We start from the raw sequence: 22996 nt of genomic DNA, 5'->3' as shown, positions 1-22996 counted from the left end.
AGAAAACTTTCCTAGCCTAAAGGATATCCCTTTGAAGGTACAAGGAGCTTACAGAACACCAAAGAGACTAGATAGAAAAAAAGTCCCATTTTCCATATAATAATCAAAACAGAAAACATACATAATTAAGAAAGAATATTAATAGCTGTAAAGGAAAAAGGTCAAGTAACATATAAAGGTGTTACAACAGACTTCCCAATGGAAACTATGAAAGCCAGAAGGTCCTGTGCAGATGTGCTGCAGACAATAAGAGACCATAGATGCAACCCCAGACTACTATAACCAGCAAAACTTTCTATCACCATCAATGTAGAAAACAAGATATTCCATGACAAACCAGATTTAAACAATATATTTCCACAAATCCAGCCCTACAGAAAGTACTAGAATAAAAACCCCAACCCAAGTAAGCTAACTGCACCCACAAAAAAAAAAACATGCAAAAATTACCTCCCTCCAGCAAAACTAAAAGAAGGAAAACACACAACCATTACCACCAAAAAAAAACAGGAATCAACAACCTCTGGTCATTAATATCTCTTAATATCAATGGACTCAATTCACCTATAAAAAGACACAGGCTAAGAGAATGGATATGAAAACAGGATCCCACCTTCTGCTGTAAACAAGAAACACACCTTAACATCAAAGACAGATAATACCTCAGAGTAAAGATTTGGGAAAATATTTTCCAATTAAATGGTTAGAATTTAACAACACTACTCTCAGAAAGCCTACAAACTAGTGGAAATTGCACAGCAAACTATTGAATTACCCCTGGGTCAATGAAGAAATAAAGAAAGAAATTTCTTTCTAGAATTTAATGAAAAAGAAGCCACAACATACCCAAACCTACGGGACACTATGAAAGCAGTGCTAAGAGGAAAATTCATAGCATTAAGTGCCCACTTTATGGAGAAAGCTCACACAAGTGACTTAATAGCACACCTGAAAGCTCTAGAACAAAAAGAAGCAGACATATGCAGGAGGAGTAGAAGACAGGAAATAATCAAATTGAGGGTTGAAATCAAAAAAATAGAAATAAATAAAAGAATACAAAGAATCAATGAAACAAAAAGCTGGTTCTTTGAGAAAATCAACAGACAGACAAATCCTTATCCAAACTAATCAAAAGGCAGAGAGAGAACATCCAGATTAACAAAATCAGAAATAAAAAGGGGAAATAACAACAGACACTGAGGAAATTCAGAGACTCATTAGGTCATACTTCAGAAACCTGTACTCCACAAAATTGGAAAATATAAAAGAAATGGACATTTTTTCTAGATAGATAATATATACCAAAATTATGTCAAGACCAGATGAGCAATTTAAATAGACCTATAAATTGTGAGGAAATAGAAGCTGTCATCAAAAGCCTTCTGACCAAAATAAGCCCAGAGCTGGATGGTTTTAGTGCAGAATTCTAACAAAACTTCCAAGAGCTAATACCTATACTCCTCAAAGTGTTCCATATAATAGAAAGAGAAGGAACATTGCCAAACTCTTTTCATGAGGCTACAGTTATACTGACACCGAAACCACACAAAGACTCAACCAAAAATGAGAATTACAGACAAATCTCAGTCATGAACATATATGCAAAAATACTAAATAAAATACTGAATCCAAGAACACATCAAGAAAATCATCCACCATGATATAGTCAGCTTCATCCCAGAGATGCAGGGATGGTTCAATATATGAAAATGGAAAGAAAAAAACATGATGATCTCATTAGATGCTTAAAAGCATTTGACAAAATCCAACACCCCTTCATGTTAAAGGTCTTGGAGAGATCAGGGATACAAGGAGCATATCGAAACATAATAAAAGCAATATACAGCAAGCTGACAGCCAACATAAAATTAAATGGAGAGAAACTCAAAGCGATTCCACTAAAATCAGAAACAAGACAAGGCTGTCCACTCTCTCCATATCTTTTTTAAAAACTTTATTTAACTTTATTTCATGTGCATTGGTATAACGATGTCAGATTTTCTGGAACTGGAGTTACAGACAGCTGTGAGCTGCCATGTGGGTGCTGGTAATTAAACCTGGGTCCTCTGGAAGAGCAATTAATGCTCTTAACCACTGAGCCATCTCGCCAGCCTCTCTCCATATCTTTATAAAATAGCTCTTGAAGTTCTGGCTATAGCAATAAGAAAACAAAAGGAGATCAGCAAGATTCAAATTGGAAAGGAAGAAGTCAAACTTTCATTATTTACAGATAATATAATAATATATTTAAGTGATTCCCAAAACTCTACCAGGGAACTCATACAGCTGATAAATACTTTCAGTATTGTGGCAGGATACAAAGTTAAATCAAAAAATTATTAGCCCTCCTATACACAAATGATAAAGAATCTGAGAAAGAAATCATAGAAACATCACCTTTCACAATAGCCACAAATAACATAAAATGCCTTGGGGGTAACACTAACCAAAGAAATGAAAGACCTTTCTACAAGAACTTTAAGTTTTTAGAGAAAAAAATTGAAGAAAATAACAGAAAATGGAAGGATCTTCCATGTTCTTGGATAGGTAGGATCAGCATAATAAAAATGGCACTCCTACCAAAAGCAATCTATAGATTCAATGCAAATCCCAACAAAATCCCCACACAATCTGTATCTATAAAGATAGACCTTGAAAGAACAATACTCAACTTTATATGGAAAAACAAAAAAAAAACCCAGCATAGTCAAAACAATCCTGTACAATAAAAGAACCTCCGGAGGCATCACCATCCCTGACATCAAGCTCTATTATACAGTAATGAAAACAGCTTGGTATTGGTATAAAAACAGAGAGGTTGACCAATGGAACAGAATCAAAGACCTGGATATTAATCCACACGCCTATGAACACCTTATTTTCAATAAGAAGCTAAAATTATACAATGGAAAATATAAAGCATCTTCAACAAATAGTACTGGAGTAACTGGATGTCAACATGTAGAAGAATCAAAATAGATCCATATCTATAGCCATGCACTAAACTCATGTCCAAATGGATTAAAGACCTCAATATAAATTTGACTACAATAATCCTGATAGAAGAGAAAGTGGGAAGTAGCCTTCAATGCAAGGGCACAGGAGACCACTTCCTAAATATAACCCCAGTAGCACAGACACTAAGAGCAACAATAAATAAATGGGACCTCTTGAAACTGATTAGCTTCTTTAAAGCAAAGGATACAGTCAATAAGACAAAAAGACAGCCTACTAAATGGGAAAAGATCTTTACCAACTCCACATCAGACAGAGGACTGATCTCCAATGTGTGTGTATATATATATATATATATATATATATATATATATATATATATCTCAAGAAATTAGCCATCAAAATTATCAATAACCCAATTTTAAAAACTGGGTACAGAACTAAACAGAATTTTCAACAGAAGAATCTCAAACGGCCAAAAAAAAAAAAAACACTTAAGGAAATGTTCAACATATTTAGCCATCAGGGAAATGCAAATCAAAACAACTCTGAGATATCATCTTACATCTGACAGAATGGCTAAAATCAAAAACACCAATGATAGCCTTTGCTTGAGAGGTTGTGGAGTAAGGGGAACACTCATCCATTGCTGGTGAGAATGCAAACTTGTGCAACCACTTTGGAAATCAGTGTGGCGGTTTCTCAGGAAATTTGGGATCAACCTACCCCTGGACCCAGCAATACCACTCTTGGGAATATACCCAAGAGATGCTCTATGATACTACAAAAGCCTATGTTCAACTATGTTCATAGCAGCATTATTTGTAATAGCCAGAACTTGGAAACAATCTAGATGCCCCTCAATGGAAGAATGGATTAAAAAAGTGTGGAATATGTATGCATTAGAGTATTACTCAGCAGTAAAAAACAATGACATTTTGAATTTTGCATGCAAATGGATGGAATTAGAAAACACTATCCTAAGTGAGGTAACCCAGACCCCAAAAGATTAATATGCTATGTACTCACTCAGTGGATTCTTGCCATAAATAAAGGACATTGAGCCTATAACTCGTGATCCGAGAGAAGCTAAATAAGAAGGTGAACCCAAAGAAAAACATATAGTTATCCTCCTGGATATTAGAAGGAGACAAGATTGCCAGGAAAATATTGGAAACTTGGGGGTGGGGGTGGGGTGGAGGTAAGGGGAGTTGGGGAGAAAAAAGTGAGAAGGGGAGGATGGGGAGAGCTTGGGGGAATGGAACAGTTGGGATGGAATAAGGGTGGATATGGGAGCTGGGAAGTATATATCTTAATTAAGGGAGCCATTTTAGGGTTGGCAAGAGACTTGACTCTAGAGGTGTTCCCAGGTATCCATGGAGATGTCCCCATCTAGATCTTTGGGCAGCTGAGGAGAGGGAGCCTCAAATGGCCCTATCCTATAGCCATACTGATGAATATCTTGCATATCACCATAGAACCTTCATCCAGAAAATAATGCAAACAGAGGCAGAGACCCACATTGGAGCACAGAACCAGCTCCCAAAGACCAATTGAAGAGTGGAAGGAATGAGAATATGAGCAAAGAGGTCAAGACCATGATGGGTTCATCCACCGAAACAGTCTACCTGAGGTAATGGGAGCTCACAAACACCAGCCAGACTGGGAAGGAACAAGTTAGAACCAAACTAGTCCCTCTGAATGTGGTTGCCAGTTGCATGGCTGGGGCACACTGAGGGGCCACTTGCAGTGGCACCAGGATTTATCCCTACTGCATGTATTGGCTTTTTGGGAACCTATTCTCTTTGCATGGATACCTTTCTCAGTCTAGATATAGTAAGGAGGGCCTTGGACCTTCTCAAAAGCAATGTGTCTTAACCTCTCTGAGGAGTGGATGGGAGGGTAATTGAAGGGAATGGAAAGAGCAGAGGGAGTGGGAACTTGGACTGGTATGTATAATAAAAAAGATAGTTTTTCTTTTTAATAAATAAATAAATAATACCTTTAACATTTCATTAAACACCTTAGCAATTCATTTATCTGAACATTCTTAAGTTTATATAATAAGAAAATACAAAGAAGCGTTACACACATGTAAAGGCTACTGTGTTGTAGTATAGTGAATATGTGTGCATCCAGGACCCAGTTTGAGCAAAGGACGTTTCCAGAACTGTTTTAACTGAGTATTCTTCCCCATATGCCATTCGTGGGAACAGAATATCATTCTCTCTAAAAAAAAAAAAAAAAAAAAAAAAAAAAAAAAAAAAAAAAATTCAGCCTTCCCTGTAGGTATTTAAATTAATTTCTTCTGGATTTATTTCTAGAGATAAATGTCTCTAGAATGACTTCACTTTCACTTAAAGTGATTCATATGGAAAGATCCAGTTTCCAGTTCAGTTTTTACCCAGCCACGCAAATCATATATCCAGACATGTTTAACTCAATTGACCTGAAATTTCCTCCCTTTTTAAAAAGACCCTAGTTTTAATTTCCTGGGTTATTACAAAAATGAAGAGCTAATGAACATAAAACACTCTATATTTATGTAGCAAATTAATAATGTGATGTGATAATGTCACACATGGTGTGAGTTTTATCGTCATGTTGGAGAACTTATGAATAATTAGCCAGAAGTTAAGCAATACTAAACAACATCACTGTACTCAGCAATACTTTTAGAATATTATTAAAATGAATAATGATTTGGCTAGCAATAATTAGTTCAAACTAGATAATAAGTTGAAACTAGATCTTTCTATATGAATCACTTTATGTGAAAGTAAAGACATTCTATAGACATTTATCTCCCGAATTAATTAACTGGATGTTTTAAACTTTTTCCGTTGCTTGTGTTTGCTTTAAAAAATTAACATATTCTGGAAAAGAAATATTTTACTGCTTTTTCAGTACAAGTTTTTTTTTTTAAACAGGGTTTCTCTTTGGTTTTGGAGCCTGTCCTGGAACTAGCTCTTGTAGACCAGGCTGGTCTCGAACTCACAGAGATCCACCTGCCTCTGCCTCCCAAGTGCTGTGATTAAAGGCGTGTGCCACCACCGCCTGGCTTTTACTGCTTTTTCAAAACATTTTAATAACACAATCCAGTCATCGGAATGATTCTGTGGGTCTGAGCATTTAATAACACAGCGTAGTCATCAGAATGATTCTGTGGGCCTGAGCATCAATGTCAAGGGTTCACAGATGTGAATTATGTGCTGTGTCCTTAAGCTGTCCCTCTACATTCTGCATGAATAATTTTTGATTGATTATGCAAATATTGGTGCCAAGTTAGGCAAGTGTCCTATTCATTGATGAATTTAAAGTCTTTTAAAAGACTAATAGATGAAGAAATTCACAGAAGGTGCACACAAGAAATGAGTGTTGGATAGTAATTTAGTCTAAATCTGTTTAGCTGTGAAGATATCATAGAAATACATACAAGGAATAATTTCTTGGGAAACATTCCACTCCAGCCTTAAGCTTTTGAAAGTCATTTTTCTGCTTTAATAAAAAAAAATATAAAACCAGTCACTACAATAAAGCAGGTTGGAACATTGCCTTTTAGTTTATCACCATTGTAGTGTCTTCTGGAGATGTATTATTCAAATGATCCCAAACCTGACTCCTACAATTTGTACAAGGAAACTTGTTTATCAGAGAGATGTAAAATGTATTCTCTTTATACTCTTGAACCCTTTGTAAGGTAAATTCATTGAAAGAGAAGATATTTATCTGTAAAATTCCAGGACAGCTTATGCACAGCCAACTTTAAGTAGCTGTGACTATGAACTTGATATTTAAAGGGGATTTGGAACAAGAATTGACCATGTAAGCTTAAAACTACTTATTGCTTTGGCGTCATATACAATGCTGATTCTTCCATTAGCAAAGATGTCCATGGTGTTATAGTGAATGAGGAAAGAGTACTTAATGTTTCAAATAACGTGTCAAATAAATTGTTTAATCATGGTAGTATATTTCGTGCCTGTTATTGAAGAGATGTGTTATCTTCATGTGATATGCATTTGATGTTGTTATAACTGTGGTGAACTATGCCTTAGAGTTCCATGTTAAGGTAAAATACTGGACAAAAGTTGTTGTTGTTTTTTTTTTGCCACATTTGACTCTGCTATTTGAGATTAGAGCCAAAATAGCATGACAAACAGTTGGGTAAAATAAGAAAAATTAATTTGAATAACATTACACATTATTGACAATGCTACTGGTTACTCTTCAAATTTGATGCTAAGATCCCATTGCTGAAGATAGAACAAGCTGGTATTGTCCTGGAAGCTTCATCCCTATTGGCTAGCTCCCATATTGTTGGAATGTAATAGACACTACAAGAGGAGAAAAGTAACTGCCAGTCCTACCCACCTATAAATTCTGCAAGCTGTACTAATGTTTGGTTGACAAGACATGCCCACTGGTGCAAAGTGGCGCAAACATCATGAGGGAAATGACCAACCAATTTCTGACTGGATTTCAATATTTCTCCACAAGATGAAATCCATCATGACGAAATGGTATCATGTTCAGATCAAGAATGTTGTTAGACAACTCACAGGCTCTAGAGGAGAATCTAGCATGGTTATTCTGCTAGATGGACATAGAATAAATTAACTCCTAATGATTTATCATTACATCCATAGTTTAATGCATCTCTCAACATTCATCAGAGAAGCCTCTATTTGTAGTAGGTGGTGATTAACACAGAGACCCACAATTTACCAAAGTGCAGAAAATCAACAGACTAAAACATTCTGTCCTAAATGGGACCCTATATCACATCTTCTCCTTTCAAGACAATCAATTAGTGCCAAAACAAAACAAAATGAAAACTTGGAGTATATCTGTAAGCTGGGACATTCTTGTACTCACATAGTCAGATTCTCAAAGAATTGAGAAAAGATTCTAAAACCACAGAATAATTTAGATGTAAAGCACTCACAAAGCAAAACATCAAACAACAGAAACATAAGCACATTTTACACACCTCTAAACTTGACTGAGCTTGCTGTACTTTACTTCTCCGTACCATTCTTCACACTACACACTCTCCAGAAATGCATGAATTAAAAGCACAATTATTTTTATAATTCAATAATGAAGACTCTACTACTGCTATTTTACCAAAGGGTCATAGTTGTTAAAGTGGCCCACAGACTGATGTATCTCTCAACTCTCATCTGACAGGCTTCTTGTGGTGGATGCTAATTAATATGGTCAAGGTGGAGAGAGGAGGAGACTGCAGAGTGCTCAGCCCTAAACGGGATCACACCCCCTTCTCTTCAGGCTCAGGGCACAGCAGGGCACAGCACACACGGACTCACAGGTGATATGGCAGTATGCATAAGACCTGTGCAAGCTGAGGCCAGCTCAAATCCCAGCACAGAGAGGGGAGCGGGACATGAAGTCCCACCCCTTGCTGAGGAGCTATTGGCAATTAAAACTTTTTTTAATTTAATTTTTTAATTTCTTTAAGAGCATTGCCTCTAGTAAATTGATCACACTTCAGTGGAAGGCCACACATCCAAGAATATATTTGGGCAGCACAAGTTGGACTTGATGGATAAAAAAAAAGATATAAGGTTGCATTGGCAGGTAAGGGAAGGATGGACCTGAGTGGAGTTGAATATAATTAAAATACATTGTATGAAATTATCAAAGAACTAATAAAAAAGGAGCAAAACAAAAAAGGAACAAAACAAACAAAACAATAAAATGCTTCTTGTGATATGATTTTCTCACTTGTTAACAAACTGAATTAGTTGCTATACACTGTCAGCTTGTTCCTTCTTTCAAATAAGTTTGTTCCTAATTTATAAACTGTAAAAACAATATTGTTCTGTTACAAAGAAATAACTGAATCATAAGCTACTTTGATTCCCTCTCATACATTATTATTGGAAGTGACAGTGGGTATAGCTTTTATGAAGGGCAATTTGGTCCTACTTTCACTTAGGTGAAAATGTTCCGACCCTGATTAAATCTCAAGGCTTGGGTGTTTGTTCTGCAGATAACATTTATTATTCAACACCAGCACACAAATATTTGCTGCCAATTACTTGTGATGGTAGAAGATGGAAAGCATCACTCATTGTAAGGAACTTCATAGGAGATTTTAATGACCTTACACAGTGGATCACTATGCAGAAACAAGCTGGAATGATGGCCTTCTTATGTACCGACTCAGAACAAACTTTATGACTATAAATTCAAGAAACAGAAAAGAACATGATCACACTGGCTTTCATATAAAAAAAATTAGATGGAAGGAGGGAGAGAGAGAATGGAAAGGACAGACATGGAAAGGGGAAGGAGAGAGACGGAGAGGAAGAGGATGAGAAAGAAAGGGGAGATGGGAATTAAAAATAGATGGACAGGGAACATTTACTGGTATGTGTTGGTACATCACGAATTATCATTGGAAGAACCTCCAAGACATTGGACAGAGTGCATCAATAGAGGGAAATTGGGCGACTGAGGAACGTTATAGAGATTTACATTTATCTTATGTATTTGTAACTTTCTTCAAAATTGTATAGATATAGCTCTTAAAAGTAAAACAAATATACCATGAGGCAGGATAAAGATGCCCTTTGATAAAACAGATACACCATGAGGCAGGATAAAGATGCCCTTTGATAAAACAGATATACCATGAGGCAGGATAAAGATGCCCTTTGATAACTACTTTTATGTCCTCTAACCCGCTTCATCGTTTGAAGAGGACCAAGTTGCTTTGTTAGTTGACAAGAGAATATACTCTTCTCCTGTTACACATAGCTTAAAAATAATGTCAAGTAATTAGAGACTTTGATCTCTTAATTTTAACAATTAAAAACTTTCCTGCCTTGTAAATATGCCATTGGAGTTGGATCTCTTCCATCTAAATAGAACTGCAGAGTTGATGGCTAGAAAGAAGGAAAGGATTTCCCTTTGGCCCTGGAGTTTGTGCCAAATTGTTTCATATAAGATACACAGTCTTAGGGTAATTGTCTAGCTAATATTCTACTATATTTCTGAAGAGTGTTGAATTTTTGAAGATATGTTACAGATCACAAATTAAAATGTTATTTGTAAACCACTTAAGAAACTAATAGAAATCCTATTTCTGAAAAGTTATTTCAAAGTTTGGAAGCATTTCAAACTATAAAATTTGAAGTATTGAAGAAAAAAGCTAAAACTTTAATAAAGAAAAAAGGACTTCAAAAGTCATAATACTTTCACAAAATGCTATATTGCCTATAGATGAAGACTCCCAAATACTATATTTTGTGGTTAAATCATTGATTCTCAAAGAAAATCACAGTAAATAAATCCCTTAAAACATCTTGAGTAAGATAGAAAAAAATGACATTGTGACATGCTTTCTTACAACACAGGTGCAAATGTTTGCAGATCAGATCAGTGCCGGTTCATTGAGACTTTCCCTTTGCCCTCCCACCCCTCAAAATTTCATAGCAGTTTTTCCTCTGGAGATGTTTATGCAAGTGTATCGTCATACAAATGAACTGGTACGTAACCCCCCAGAGTGACTGAAATAATACATACCCCAAGAAGAAGGACGCCTTTGTTTCCTGAACCTGGCATTGGTACAATATATGGTCTGATAGATCTGAAGTTCCAAGTATCTAGTTCTAGACATGATGGTTCTTTCTTTTTCTTTTTACTGAAAGGAAGTAGTTTTTGAGCTGAGGCTTGCTTTCACATCAGCATTCTATCCCAGATAGCAACAGGCCTTGTCACCTTAGAAAGCTTGGTAAGATGAATCATTTAGACAGTAGGAGTAATATATCCAGAGAAGAAATTCAAGGAGCGGTTTAGACAATGCAATCAATGAATTAAATACACTGGGATACCTGACTCACAATGGCTAATTTAAATATGTCCTAAAAATAGTAGAGATCATAAATCATGACTGTAACAATCTCAAGTGCAATAGAGAGCACATTCTCATTTATAAGAGAAATACTGAATTGTTTTAAGTACTTTAAAACACCTGAAAACCTTTTTATGAGGTAAGCATTCACAGAAGATCACACTGGCTAGCTAACATAGACAAAAAGGTCAAGCGTAGGTTTATATTTAACACCAAGGAAATAAAATATAGTTGGGGTGTATTTTTAATTAGACAAATATGTGAATTTGTTTATGTTTTCCAGACAGGGTTTCTCTGTGTAGCCCTGGCTGTCCTAGAACTCACCCTGTAGACCAGGCTGGCCACAAACTGACAGCGATCTGCCTGTCTCTGCCTTCCAACTGCTGGAATTAAATGTGTGCACTGCCATTGCTGGGCTTTTCCATTAATTCTTAGTACCAGTTTTTCAATATGCAATGTGTACTTAACTATCACATGGAGGGATTGTGTCACAGAAATCTTTAGATTTAGAAGAGAACACCATGGGCTGGGGACCTGAATTTAAATTTTAATAAAAACATTCTAATGAGAATTCTTATAGGCATAATAATGGGATTGTTTTAAAAATTGTCATAGTAATTAAGTTCAAGGGTACAATTTTATAAAACTCACATTGGTACTGAGAAATCATATAGTTTTGTTTCTGCGGGATCACAAAGGAGAGTAGCAAACACCACATCATTGCTAGCTGGTATTGTGATTTTAGCCAACCAGCATGGCTGGTGTTATGAATTTGCAGCTATCCCCCAGCAGCTTGCTGTGGGATTCCAGTGGCAGCAGGTTCACAAACCAAGGTGGCTGGTCCCCAGTCATGTGGCGGTGAGCTGGTCCTCGGCGAGCCCAGTGAGCAGGGTGAGCAGGCTACGGGTGGGAGTCACATAAACAGGCACATTATACAGAATAGAATTGGATATGTATTAGTTGAGGTACGGAGGGGAAGGAAAAAAGGGAGAAGGGGGAGAAGGAGAGAGAGAAAGAGAGGAGAGGGGGGAGAGAGGAGACAGAGAGAGAGAGAGTGAGCCAAGAGAGGGGCTGCAGGGAATGTGCATGGCTTGTCTCTTAAAGGGACAGACTATTACAGCTGGCACTTTCCGGTCCAGGGTCACATATGTGTAGATAAGCCCTCAGGCAAAAATACCTAGCAGCCCCAGGGACCTCAAAAGGCCCTGCATGAACCCACGTGCAGCATGGCTACATCACATGCATATGACACAGCTATGTAAACCCTTGTGCACATGCGTGAGCTCCATCATCTGCATATGATATAGCTACATCATCCCCCTGTGCGCATGCACTAGGCAGCCTTTAAAAGCTGGGTTTACATTTTAGCCCTCTCTCTCTGCACACCGACTTCTAATACTCTCCTGTACACATATCCTCTAATAAACTCCTAAGTGGTTTTGTTGCGTGTTTGTGTTTCCTTTCCACTTGCACCAGGTAATTTCAGCTGGGATGTTACCAATCTAATTAACAGAAACATGTCACTAAAGATTGCCTTCAGCAAAGATTTAATTCCAGTTTCTTGAGAGAGGCAGAGACAGGCAGATTTCAAAACTAGTCTGGTCCACATAGTCACTTCTAGGCAGTCAAGACTATATCCTGAGTTTCTGCCTTAAGGACAAGATCAAAAAAGTCAGTCTTCTTATGTCTGTCTCTCTTTATGGAATATCTCCTTTGACTTCTTAGCTGAAATAAGTTATTTTGGTCTTTCTATCTCTGTCTCTTTCTCTTATTCCCTCTCCTCCTCTCTCCCTCTCCCCACTCCTCAGCTTTCTTTCCCGTCTAAGGTTGTATTGTTTTCATGCTAGTTTTTTTTTTTTATTGAACTTAGGTCGAGTGTGCTGTCTTGAACCCACTGTCTTCTGCCTCAGTCTCCCAAGTGTTGGGACACAAGTGAGTACTAGCAAACCAGCTTTGGGTGTTGCTTTCTGGTGGAAGGGTTACACTGGGAATATGGTTTTAAGGAGATTCTAAAAATTTTATTAGTACTTTATACCCTAAAGATTGTTTTTTCATGTTTATGCTAAAATTTCACTTCCAAAAACATACAATCTTCCCTTTCTTTCATTTAGGTATAGCACTGATGCCACCCTGCACTTAAGACTGATGAAACCATAGGATGGGAGAGATTTATAAACACATCCATAGAGAAACAATTCTGGAATCAACAAAACATGGAGAAAATAAAAGCTCTCTGAGAATAATCATAATGTGTCTCTACCACAGACGGACAGAGAGAAATGCTGAGAACCACCTGGCAGCTTGACTGGAGGTGTTACTGAAGGGCAGCTCCCTCGTGTAATTTCCCTCAGATTCCTGCCACTAAGTGACACTTCATGTTGGACAACTTTGTTAAAGTGGTTTGAGCAGGATGTGGGGCAGAAGGACAAGCATCTGCTGCTTTGCTGTCCCAGCAACTGATTCCCTTTCTACCCCTCATTTTCCTTTGAGGGAAGAGTGTCGGAGTCCACAGAAGTGGACCCATTCCACCTTGAGTAAAGGTCAGAGTTCAGGCCTAGTCTTGCTCCTTCAAGGTTATTGACAGGAGGTTTGACTACTAGTAGGTGTGGCTACTAGCAGAATATCTTGACCTAGTAGACACTTTGTTCTTTGCATCATGATAAACACAAAGTCTTTTGCTTTCTTCCCCTCTTTTGGATTGGGGTATTTAAAGATAATACGAATAAACACAGACAGATTCAGTATTCACCACGTTGCCCTCCTGACTCTGTCCTGTCTCTGTATTTCTTTTCTATATCTGTTTTTCCTGCCTAACATTTCTAATCCACGCACTCCTACCCTGGAACATATGAAGCGGTCAAAGATAGACCCTGCCAGAAGAGTTTGATCATGATTAACTACAGCAACCATGTGGAATTACTGAAACCAAGAGTCCAGGCCTCTATGGGATTAAACTCGAGTACTGAACTGTGGTGTTATTGCACCACATGAAATTCCTTGAATTCTCCTTGATTAGGAATAGAATTAGCCTCCATATTGAGTTTAGTTGAGGAATATGGGTACAAAAGGACTCTAGTTTCAAAGGATTTTTAATTCTGGCTGTTAATTAGAATCTTTTCCAAGAAGAAAAAAAAATCCCACAAAATCATACCATTATCTGATCCTACCAATTAAATGAGAATCCCCTGGCATAGACGGCTGGGCTTCATTCCCTAGAAAAGGCTCCCTGGCAATATTAATATGCTGCAAGGGTTGCAGTGATGGGGGCCACACAGAGGAGAGAATGTTAAGCGTCTAGCTCATGGTGAAAGTGGTGAAGGAAATCCTGCAGGGGATTCTGTGGTGGGAAACTCCGCACGTGCTTCTGTGGTGGGAACACTTTATGTCCACTTGGCTTGCTAGTGGCCCGCAGGAATCCAGAGGATACGTGGCAGTAGACACTATAAAAACTGAGAACGCTGGGCAGTAAGCCAAATCTCCATGCTGTTTGGCTTGGCACTGATCTACTCCTCTTGTTTGTCATTGATAAGTAGTGCCTACTTACCTCCCATCTCCTCTTTTGCATTGATTTGAGTCCATGGGATAGGAAGAAAAATAAGACACCTTCTTAATAAATCACCACACTACTTAGGTGCTGAGAGAGAAAAGATCCCACAGAATAGAGTTTCAGAATTTTAGAACTAGATGTGCCCTTGGATATGAGTTGATACAGCCCTGTGTTTTAAACTGTATCTCACCAGACATGTTAAGGCAAGCAGTATTTCTACTGTTTCACTGCTTCTCCAGTTGCATAAGTATAGAATGGCCAACTAATGCCAAAGAAACAAGAGTTTCATAGTCAATATATTAGTTAATACTAGTAAAATGCAGAAAGCTGCAGATAGGCATGAAAATGACACAAAATGCTAATTAGACATATTAGACTTGAATATTGTAAGACCAAAACAGGGACAATATACCTTGCAAATTAATACATCAAAATGGGAAAAACATACCCTTCAGATTAAAGGTACTGTCTGCAGTTAAAGACAGTTAAAAATAAGTTCCTGCTTGTCCTGCTAAGTCCTTGCAACTTAAGGTTTCTATTTGTAATCAAGATGCTCCTGTTTAAAACAGAGGAGTAGTGGATTGGGGGATGGGAAGAGAGGGAGAGGTGGGAACAGAGGTGGGTGGAAGAAATAAAGGAAGGGAGGGAGGGAGGGAAGGAGGGAGAGGGAGAGAGAGAGAGAGAGAGAGAGAGAGAGAGAGAGAGAAACACACACATGTTGCACGAATAATAAAACCCCGAGACAAATATTGGTGTTCAATCTGAAGATCAGAAAAGCAAAGCAGTTAACCACTACAGAGACCTTTTACCTCTACAAAATATTCAAATCAAAAGGACAAGATCCTGTTTCCACAAATCCTCAGACTCCACACTTGACTGAGTTGCTGTCTCTTCCCCTTTATATTCTTCTCTCCACCCAGCCGTATCACTACTCTCTCCACCTCCCTAGTGCTGGTATAAATGTGTGTGACTCCCAAACACTGGGAGTAAAGGTGTGAAACACCACCACCTGGGGATGTTTCTAGATTGACCTGGTGTAGCCCAGAGTAGCCTTGAACTCACAAGGATCAGTCTGCTTCTGTCTCTGAGTCCTGGGGTTAAAGGTGTATGCCTTCACTTCCTAGCCTGTATAGCTGACTAGTGTGGCTGTTTTGACCTTTGATCTTCAGGCAAGCTTTATTTATTAAAACACGAATAATATACCACTACACATACACACACACACACACACACACACACTCACACACACACACACACACACACAGAGAGAGAGAGAGAGAGAGAGAGAGAGAGAGAGAGAGAGAGAGAAAGGTTTGTCTTATGTAGGTTAAGTTTCTGTTTGTAGTTAAAAAATAAGCCGTTTGTCCTGTGTAAAATTCTCAAAGCTAAAGTTTCCATTTGTAATTAAGAATAAGTTCCTGTTTTTTGGATCTGATGTAAGCTACAAAACATGTAGCTTACAACCTACACTAACTTGCTACTCAAGGCCCATGATGTATATCCTTAGCCTTGTTCCTTCCCTTTCATTGTAACTTTATTTTCAAGACAGGGGTTCTCTGTATAGCTTTGGAGCCTGTCCTGGAACATTGCTCTATAGACCAGGCTGGCCTCGAACTCAAACTTAACGGATATCCGCCTTCCTCTGCCTCCGGTGTGCTGAGACTGAAGGTATGAACCACCACTACCCGGCTCATTGTAACTTTCTAACAATGTATAGCAGCTGACTTTCTCCACCCTGGAATATTTTTTATCTCTCCTATAAAGAGACTTTAAGAGGCTGGTTGGGCTGCTCTCTAAAATCCTGACTTAGGGTGAGACAGCGAGCTTGCCAGTCCCAGGTGCACCTCCAAATACAGCTTGCTTTAATTGGACAATTGTGGATTTAGTCTTTTATCCACGAGGTTCTCAGGTTTAACAACGTTCTGAACTCTCCAAATTGCAGGCTCATTTTACTCCAACTACCATTTCTACGTACTCACTAGGGGAGGGATTGTATTCCGAGCTGCAGAGATGAGTAGAGTTTGGTTCTGGGCTGAGACTCTGGTTTCAGATACCATGGGTCTAGTTACTGCTTACATTGTACCTGTAAGATAGAAGACTAATTATTTAACTCTTTATGTTTACCTTCTCTGAAAAACAGGGTAATAAACTGCCTTTTTTGGGAAAATAGGTTTTGACAGAGTGGGGTATTCCCCACTTCCCCAACCATGCAGGGACCTATATGAAAACTTACTTTGTTGAGACTCATGCTTGTGTTAGAGATATCAGTGTGGAGATAGGACAGAACATAGATGAAATGGGACAAAAAGTAGAAGAATCTGAAGTTCTGGGGACCATTTAAATACCGTTAAGATTACATTCCTAAGAATGCATAATTAGCTGCCTTCGAGGGCCTGTTTTGAAAGAATAAAATCCCTTTCAAATTATAACTTTAAGGTGGCGCACGCCTTTAATCCCAGCACTCGGGAGGCAGAGGCAGGTGGATCTCTGTGAGTTCAAGACCAGCCTGGTCTACAGGACTGGCTCCAGGACAGGCTCCAAAGCCACAGAGAAACCCTGTCTCGAAAAACCAAAAAAGAAAAAAAATTATAACTTTACTGATTTTGGCACAGAAAATAAGTCTTTAACATAGCTGAAAAGTGGAAAGAGGAGCCGAGGAAAGGAAGAACCCTAGGCATAAGGAGATGTAACGGCAAGCAAGGCTGCATTCTCTGTCACTAACGAACACTGCTCCATCAGCACAGACCTGATTTCCGTGGAGGTAGTCTCGTAGTCTAGTCATTCAAACGTTTAGTTGGAGCCCTGAGATTAAAAGATTGGTTCTTAGGAACTTTGAAACAACCTTTCATAACAATTTTGGAAGTTTTGGCAAATGCTCCCCCTGGTTGGACATGGTTCTAGAGTATTATTACACTCAAGCAGAACGGTACTGTTGCTTCATTGGTAAATCTGTTTCTGTATTCTGGTGTCTCCGGCATGACTCAGCATATACTTGGCATGGGGTTTAAACAATCTGTGGTGTTTTCTATTGATAAGTTTTTATTCGCTGCTACAAATTTTGTTTTTTCCATTACTCAAGGTTTTCAGCATCAGGGTTTCCTCAACATAAAACAAAGACATTCGATTTGCCAATTCGTTACTTACTTCAGTCTCTCCTTCTGCCGGGTCATTACTAATCATTTTCTTACTTGCTCTTCACCTTTCACCCTCTACCTTTGGTCTTCCTATTCCCCAAACCCTCCAATATCTCAGCTACACTTTTTCACAATGGCGTCCCTTTCATAGGGACTTACGCCTGCTCTGGTGTTCACAGAAGAAAATGCGGAGACAGGCAGAGCAATGAACATTCAGGTGGCTTCACTTACCAGGTAAACCGATTATTGGTAATTTAAATTCCCAAAGAGAAACCTTTAGTCTTACAAGTACCAAACCAAACAGAAAAATGCAAAAGAAATTAATGACCGATAAAACAATCTAAGAGGAAGAGTGAGATAAAAATCCTAACCTGTTCCTTGGTACAGAGGGAATGCCAACCCCAGCAAGGTGAAGCCTTAGCCCGCCCTGCTTTCTAAACCAGCTCGAGGCCCTTGCTAGCATCCAGAACGGTCTCTTGCCGCCCCCTGCTGGGCAGCCAGGGTCAGATTCGCGGGAATTTAGGCCTGCGCCGCCTGGGGACGCAGATCCGATGACGTCACCTGCGCCCGGCTGGAGGCCGGAAGTTAGTCTTTACTTCCGCCCTTCCATCTCTCCTGGTCCTCTAGAAGCGGAAGTAAAAGGCGCCTGCCGCGAGTTTTGTTACCGCGCGAGTCCTATGTATCGCTCCGGGTGAGGCTGGGAGCTGCTGCAGTGATTATAAGTGGGTCGCGTGTCTGTGCTCTACAGTGCTATTGCTAAAGGCCTTTGCAGAATTGCGCTGGGGATAAGGAAAGCCTGTGATGAGGAACTAAGGTGGTTTTGAGTGTAGACTCCTCAAGTCCTCTCCACTTCAGATAGCAAAAGGAGCTCGGATTGTGTCAGAATTTGTAACTTTAGGGACAGTGCCCACCCTTTACGTCGCTGTGTATGTGGGGGATTAAGAAGAAAATGTATATGAAACGCTGAGTTCTGGTTACCCGTTGTGATTCCACTGCCTTTCCCCAGCTCGCACGGAGGTGGGCGTTTTGTTGCCGTTTTCTTTTCTTCATGAGTGAGAAATATTCAGTTTGCGGGAGGTACTGAGACTCACACGATAATCAATCTCTTTATTCTCTACCTCGCTGGTGATATCTCGCCTTTTCTTTTCCGGATTGGAGGTGCGATGGTAGAAATATCAGCTCCTTACCTTTTCTGGGGATATCCGAAGTCTCCAATTGTAAGACAAATAAGATGTGAAGAAGCAGTTCTGTAAAAAAATTCTATACTTAAATGCCGTGTCAGAGGATTAGCTGGATTGTAGTACCCCACTGCTAGGAATTACCTATTTTTTAAAAAAGCCCGTTAGCTGTCCATCGTGGGACAGAAGGGAACATAAATCCTCAGAGTCACTAATTACAGTCACCAATATTTGCATGTTATTCGCTAAACTTAGCATTACTTTTTAAAAAATGATTTCTTTTGAGTGGAAAATAGAAGTAAATATTTGTTATTTACTTTCTTAAAAAAGACTGCATTAGGCTATGCAGTCACCTTGCCGGAGGTTACAGGTTCAGCTCAACAACTCTTAAAAGGGAGATTGTGTTTATGCAAGACTTTGCTGTACAGCTAGGATTCCAGAAATTGACCCTATCTGAAGGAAAAGACAGTTTGACAATATAAGTGAAACTCACAAAGGGTGTGTGTCTTACGAAAGTGGAAAGTACTGGCTGGGGAGGAAGGGATCTAATAAGAAGGGGATAGGGAAATAGGAGAATTATGGGGGGAAATAATATAGGGCATGTTTCTAATGTAGACTTTAGATTTATATAAGTTATCTACGTATGTGCATGTGTTTTACATAGAAGCAAAAGAGGAACATTGGAGGAGGAAAAGGACTATTATAGGGTGAAATCCATTATTTGTTATGTCAGTTAAAATGATGAAAAGACAGGGAAGACAAAGAGATTAGAATGGACTAGGATTCAGAACAAGATTTCCTTGTTAGTGTTTGTGAGTGAAGCTGATGCACGGTTTGATGATTGTAGGGATAAGACAGAAGAAGACAATCAGCCCTCACGGTGCTTATCGCAGATGACGTTAATCAGAGGAGAGCTAGTTTGGGGGCTGCATAGATATGCCCAGTTCAGTCTTGTCCATGTTGAATGATTTAGACAGTATTTGCTTGAGGATAAGTTATATAAAGAGAAACAAAATCTAATTGTGACAGATCTAACAGAAACCCTAACAGATTTTATTTTTAGCTGTCTTGGCATACCTTTTTGCATACTTTTGGTTATCTGTATTAGAATTTCTCTCGAATATTCTGTGGCACATTTACCTGTTTACTATGGTATAATAATCTGAGGAAAATTGACTAAATGCAGATTTTTTTTAATTTTTATTTTTTTTTTTTTTGGTTTTTTGAGACAGGGTTTCTCTTTATTGCTTTGGAGCCTGTCCTGGAACTAGCTCTTGTAGACCACGCTGGCCTCAAACTCACAGAGATCCACCTGCCTCTACCTCCCAAGTGCTGGGATTAAAGGCATGCACCACCACTGCCCGGTATAAAAGCAGAAATTTTCACAGGATAAGACAAGTACAATTTAAGAATTATGCTGTTTTTTTCTCCTTATCTCACTGGATCTTACACTCTTATTTATAAAATTTTTTATAAAACTTGTCTGATTGTCATCTGATAGTGTTCTCCAGCAGAGGTCACCCAAGAGGATCTGGAAGGAAAAAGGTTGAACTGTACAAGCTAGAGCCTTTTGCCTTTTGTTTTTTTATGTATATTTTTTTATTAATTACTTGAGAATTTTGATTATATTCACCCCTCCTTCTACTCCTCCCACATTCTCATCCCATTCCATAACCGTTCAACTTTGTGTTCTCTCTCTCTCTCTCTCTCTCTCTCTCTCTCTCTCTCTCTCTCTCTCTCTCTCCTCCCTCTCAAGCCATTGAGTTCAATTGGATTTACCTATATACCTTTGGGTATATGGCCATCATTGGAGTACTTGACCTACTAAGAGCTACTCAGAAGTAAAAGGAGGACATGTTTGTACCTAGGTGTGATGGAGAAGAAGGTTTATTGTAGATATGAGGAAGAGAACAGCCAAACAGCCAGAGGCATTTGAAAGAGTTCAAGGTGGGCATGACCAGCAGACTGAGCCGGACTCTGTGAGGTGAGGAGATGGGGGAGAGGGAGAGAGGAGAACCTTGTGTGGAAGCCAAGAGACCAGAAGGCAAAAATGCCCAGAAAGGATTAAAAGGGCCAGCGGAGCCAAATAGCTGGATTATATAGGGAAGAGCAACTGTGGGGAGGGCAGCCCAGCCCCTGGGCTGGATGGAGCATTCAAGGTAGGGTTGGGGTGTGGCAACTTGTAGGGACTGGGGCATGCTGGGAGAACATGGCAGCCAGGTTGGCTGTGACATGTTAATTTGGCACCTCAGCCAATTGTCCCAGATTTAAGACCTAAGAACCCTTAAATTGGAAAACCAGTTCCTCCTTTTCTGTTTTTGTATTGGAGATTGAACTCAAGGCCTCATGCATGTTAAGCATGTGCTATACCATTGAATACTCCATCCTGTTTTGAAGATGGAAATTAACTTAGAAATATTGCATTGCGGTCAGGGAAACAATTTGGTAAACTGATATTGGCAGCTGTTGTCCAGAGATTTGGATAGGTTAAGAATCACTGTGATCCATTTAAAGGGATCACAGAAATCCAGAAAAAGACACTGAAGATGGAAATTAGATAATCAGACATGTTGTTTTTTTAGGGCTACATTTAGAGTTTGAAATCAAGGTGGTCAGAAGCAAAGAAATCTACTGTCTGTGGGTAGGGGCAGGTCAGATATCTGCCGAGTTGAAAGGCAAGATGGTAGTGAAAATGCCATGTAATAGGAAGAAACCAAGATGTAGAAACCAGAAAAAGACGGGTGGAGAAGTCATACCGGATGGAAGAAACAGGCACAGTGAAGTGAAAAGAACAGTAAAGGGCAGGGCAGTTTGGGGCAGCAGCAGCAGCAGCAGTGATGCCCTTCTGCTTCTCTTTCTGTTGAGAGCCCTCTGTCCCTGGGGATCCAATAGACGTAGTGAGGCAGAGTGTGAGTGCAGAACCAGGAAAGTTGAAGGAATCGGTGTTTTCTGCTGGAAAGGCCCATTGTGGTTAAGGGATCCTAATATTGTCATAGGCTCTTTAACACAGGCATTCATATAATATTGCATGCTAACACTGTATGTTATTTTACACAGCATTTGAAAAACTTTGGGCTATCTGATGATGGCGTCAAGAAAAGTCTGGAGTATGGGAAAGAGCTTCCTCTTTGGTTCAAGAGGTTGGACGATCCAATATTCAGCAGAAATTTTTCTCAAGTCAGTTTCATTTCGGCCTTGTAGTGGGAAATGTGGCAGTGAGGACAGGGAACCTTCGGAGAATGAGGACCTGCTGAACAACTTGCTCACCATGGGAGTTGATATTGACTTGGCAAGGAGACGGCAGCCTGGAGTTTTCAACAGGGTGGGTACGAACGAGCAGGAGCTGAGGACATTCCTTCTTTCCAAAGGAGCGAGTGACAAAGTGATTGGTAGCATCATCTCAAGGTACCCACGAGCCATAACACGCACTTCTGAAGGTCTTTCAAAGCGATGGGAGCTGTGGAGGAAGATTATGGCATCAGACCTTGAAATTGTAAATATTTTGGAGCGTTCTCCTGAATCCTTTTTTCGGTCTAATAACAACCTAAACTTAGAGAATAATATAAAGTTCCTCTGCTCTGTTGGATTGACCAATAAATGTCTCTGCCGACTGTTGACCAGGGCTCCTAGAACCTTCTCCAATAGCCTGAATTTGAATAAACAAATGGTTGAGTTTTTGCAGGAGACCGGTGTATCCTTAGGTCACAACGATCCCACAGATTTTGTCAGGAAGATAATTTCTAAAAATCCTTCCATCTTAACTCAGAGCACAAAACGAGTGAAAGCTAACATTGAATTTTTGCAGTCAACTTTCAACTTAAACACGGAGGATCTGCTGCTTCTGATATGTGGCCCAGGAGCTGGAATCCTAGATCTTTCCAACGATTGTACCAAAAGAAACTATGCAAATATCCAAGAGAAGCTGCTCTCTCTCGGATGCACTGACGAGGAGGTACAGAAGTTTGTCCTAAGCTATCTCAACATGGTCTTCTTATCAGAGAAAAAGTTTAATGATAAAATAGACTGCCTACTAGAAGAAAAAATCAGCATTTCACGAATAATCGAAAACCCTAGGGTTTTGGATGCAAGCATAGATACTTTAAAAACTCGAATCAAAGAGTTGGTACATGCTGGGTATGATTTGAGTTCATCAAACATTGCTCTCCTGTCCTGGAGTCAGAAAAGATATAAAGCTAAATTGAGAAGATTAAATGGGTAGGGCAGTGCTGGAGGAGTCTCAGGAAATCGTTGCAGTCTAGTGTTATTTCAAAAAGCAAACATTTTATTTTTAAAAATATTT

General features: G+C 39.2%; 2 protein-coding genes across 9 annotated transcripts in view; both read left to right on the top strand.

Annotated features, from left to right (window-relative positions):
- The window catches only part of LOC121434702 (zinc finger protein 14-like), a 25763-nt gene extending 7550 nt beyond the window's left edge, over window positions 1-18213 (top strand). Inside the window, exon 2 of the mRNA XM_041633612.1 lies at window positions 17962-18213. Within this exon, the coding sequence (XP_041489546.1) occupies window positions 17962-18213 (252 nt within the window). The remainder of the gene's footprint in view (window positions 1-17961) is intronic.
- On the top strand, window positions 18128-22996 carry LOC121434745 (transcription termination factor 1, mitochondrial-like). Of its 8 annotated transcripts, none has more exons than XM_041633690.1 (3): window positions 18128-18209; window positions 20565-20680; window positions 21754-22996. In XM_041633690.1, the coding sequence occupies exon 3, from the start codon at window positions 21779-21781 to the stop codon at window positions 22913-22915; it is 1137 nt and encodes a 378-aa protein (XP_041489624.1). In that variant the 5' UTR covers window positions 18128-18209; window positions 20565-20680; window positions 21754-21778; the 3' UTR covers window positions 22916-22996. The 8 variants fall into 8 exon arrangements, with proteins under 8 accessions (XP_041489624.1, XP_041489623.1, XP_041489626.1 ...); XM_041633689.1 differs by having other exon boundaries at window positions 18131-18209; window positions 20453-20680; XM_041633692.1 differs by having other exon boundaries at window positions 18148-18240; window positions 20453-20643.

Source organism: Microtus oregoni, unplaced genomic scaffold (assembly GCF_018167655.1).
Source record: "Microtus oregoni isolate MIOR12 unplaced genomic scaffold, Mior012 000044F_ref0000062, whole genome shotgun sequence".
In the NCBI taxonomy this organism is placed as follows: Eukaryota; Metazoa; Chordata; class Mammalia; order Rodentia; family Cricetidae; genus Microtus; species Microtus oregoni.
Note: the sequence above shows the minus strand (reverse complement) of the source record. Positions and strands in the feature narration are given on the sequence as shown.

What these genes read in the sequence shown, in the direction of transcription:
- LOC121434745 (XM_041633690.1), top strand. Translation starts at nt 21,779, where the DNA reads ATGATGGCGTCAAGAAAAGTCTGGAGTATGGGAAAGAGCTTCCTCTTT.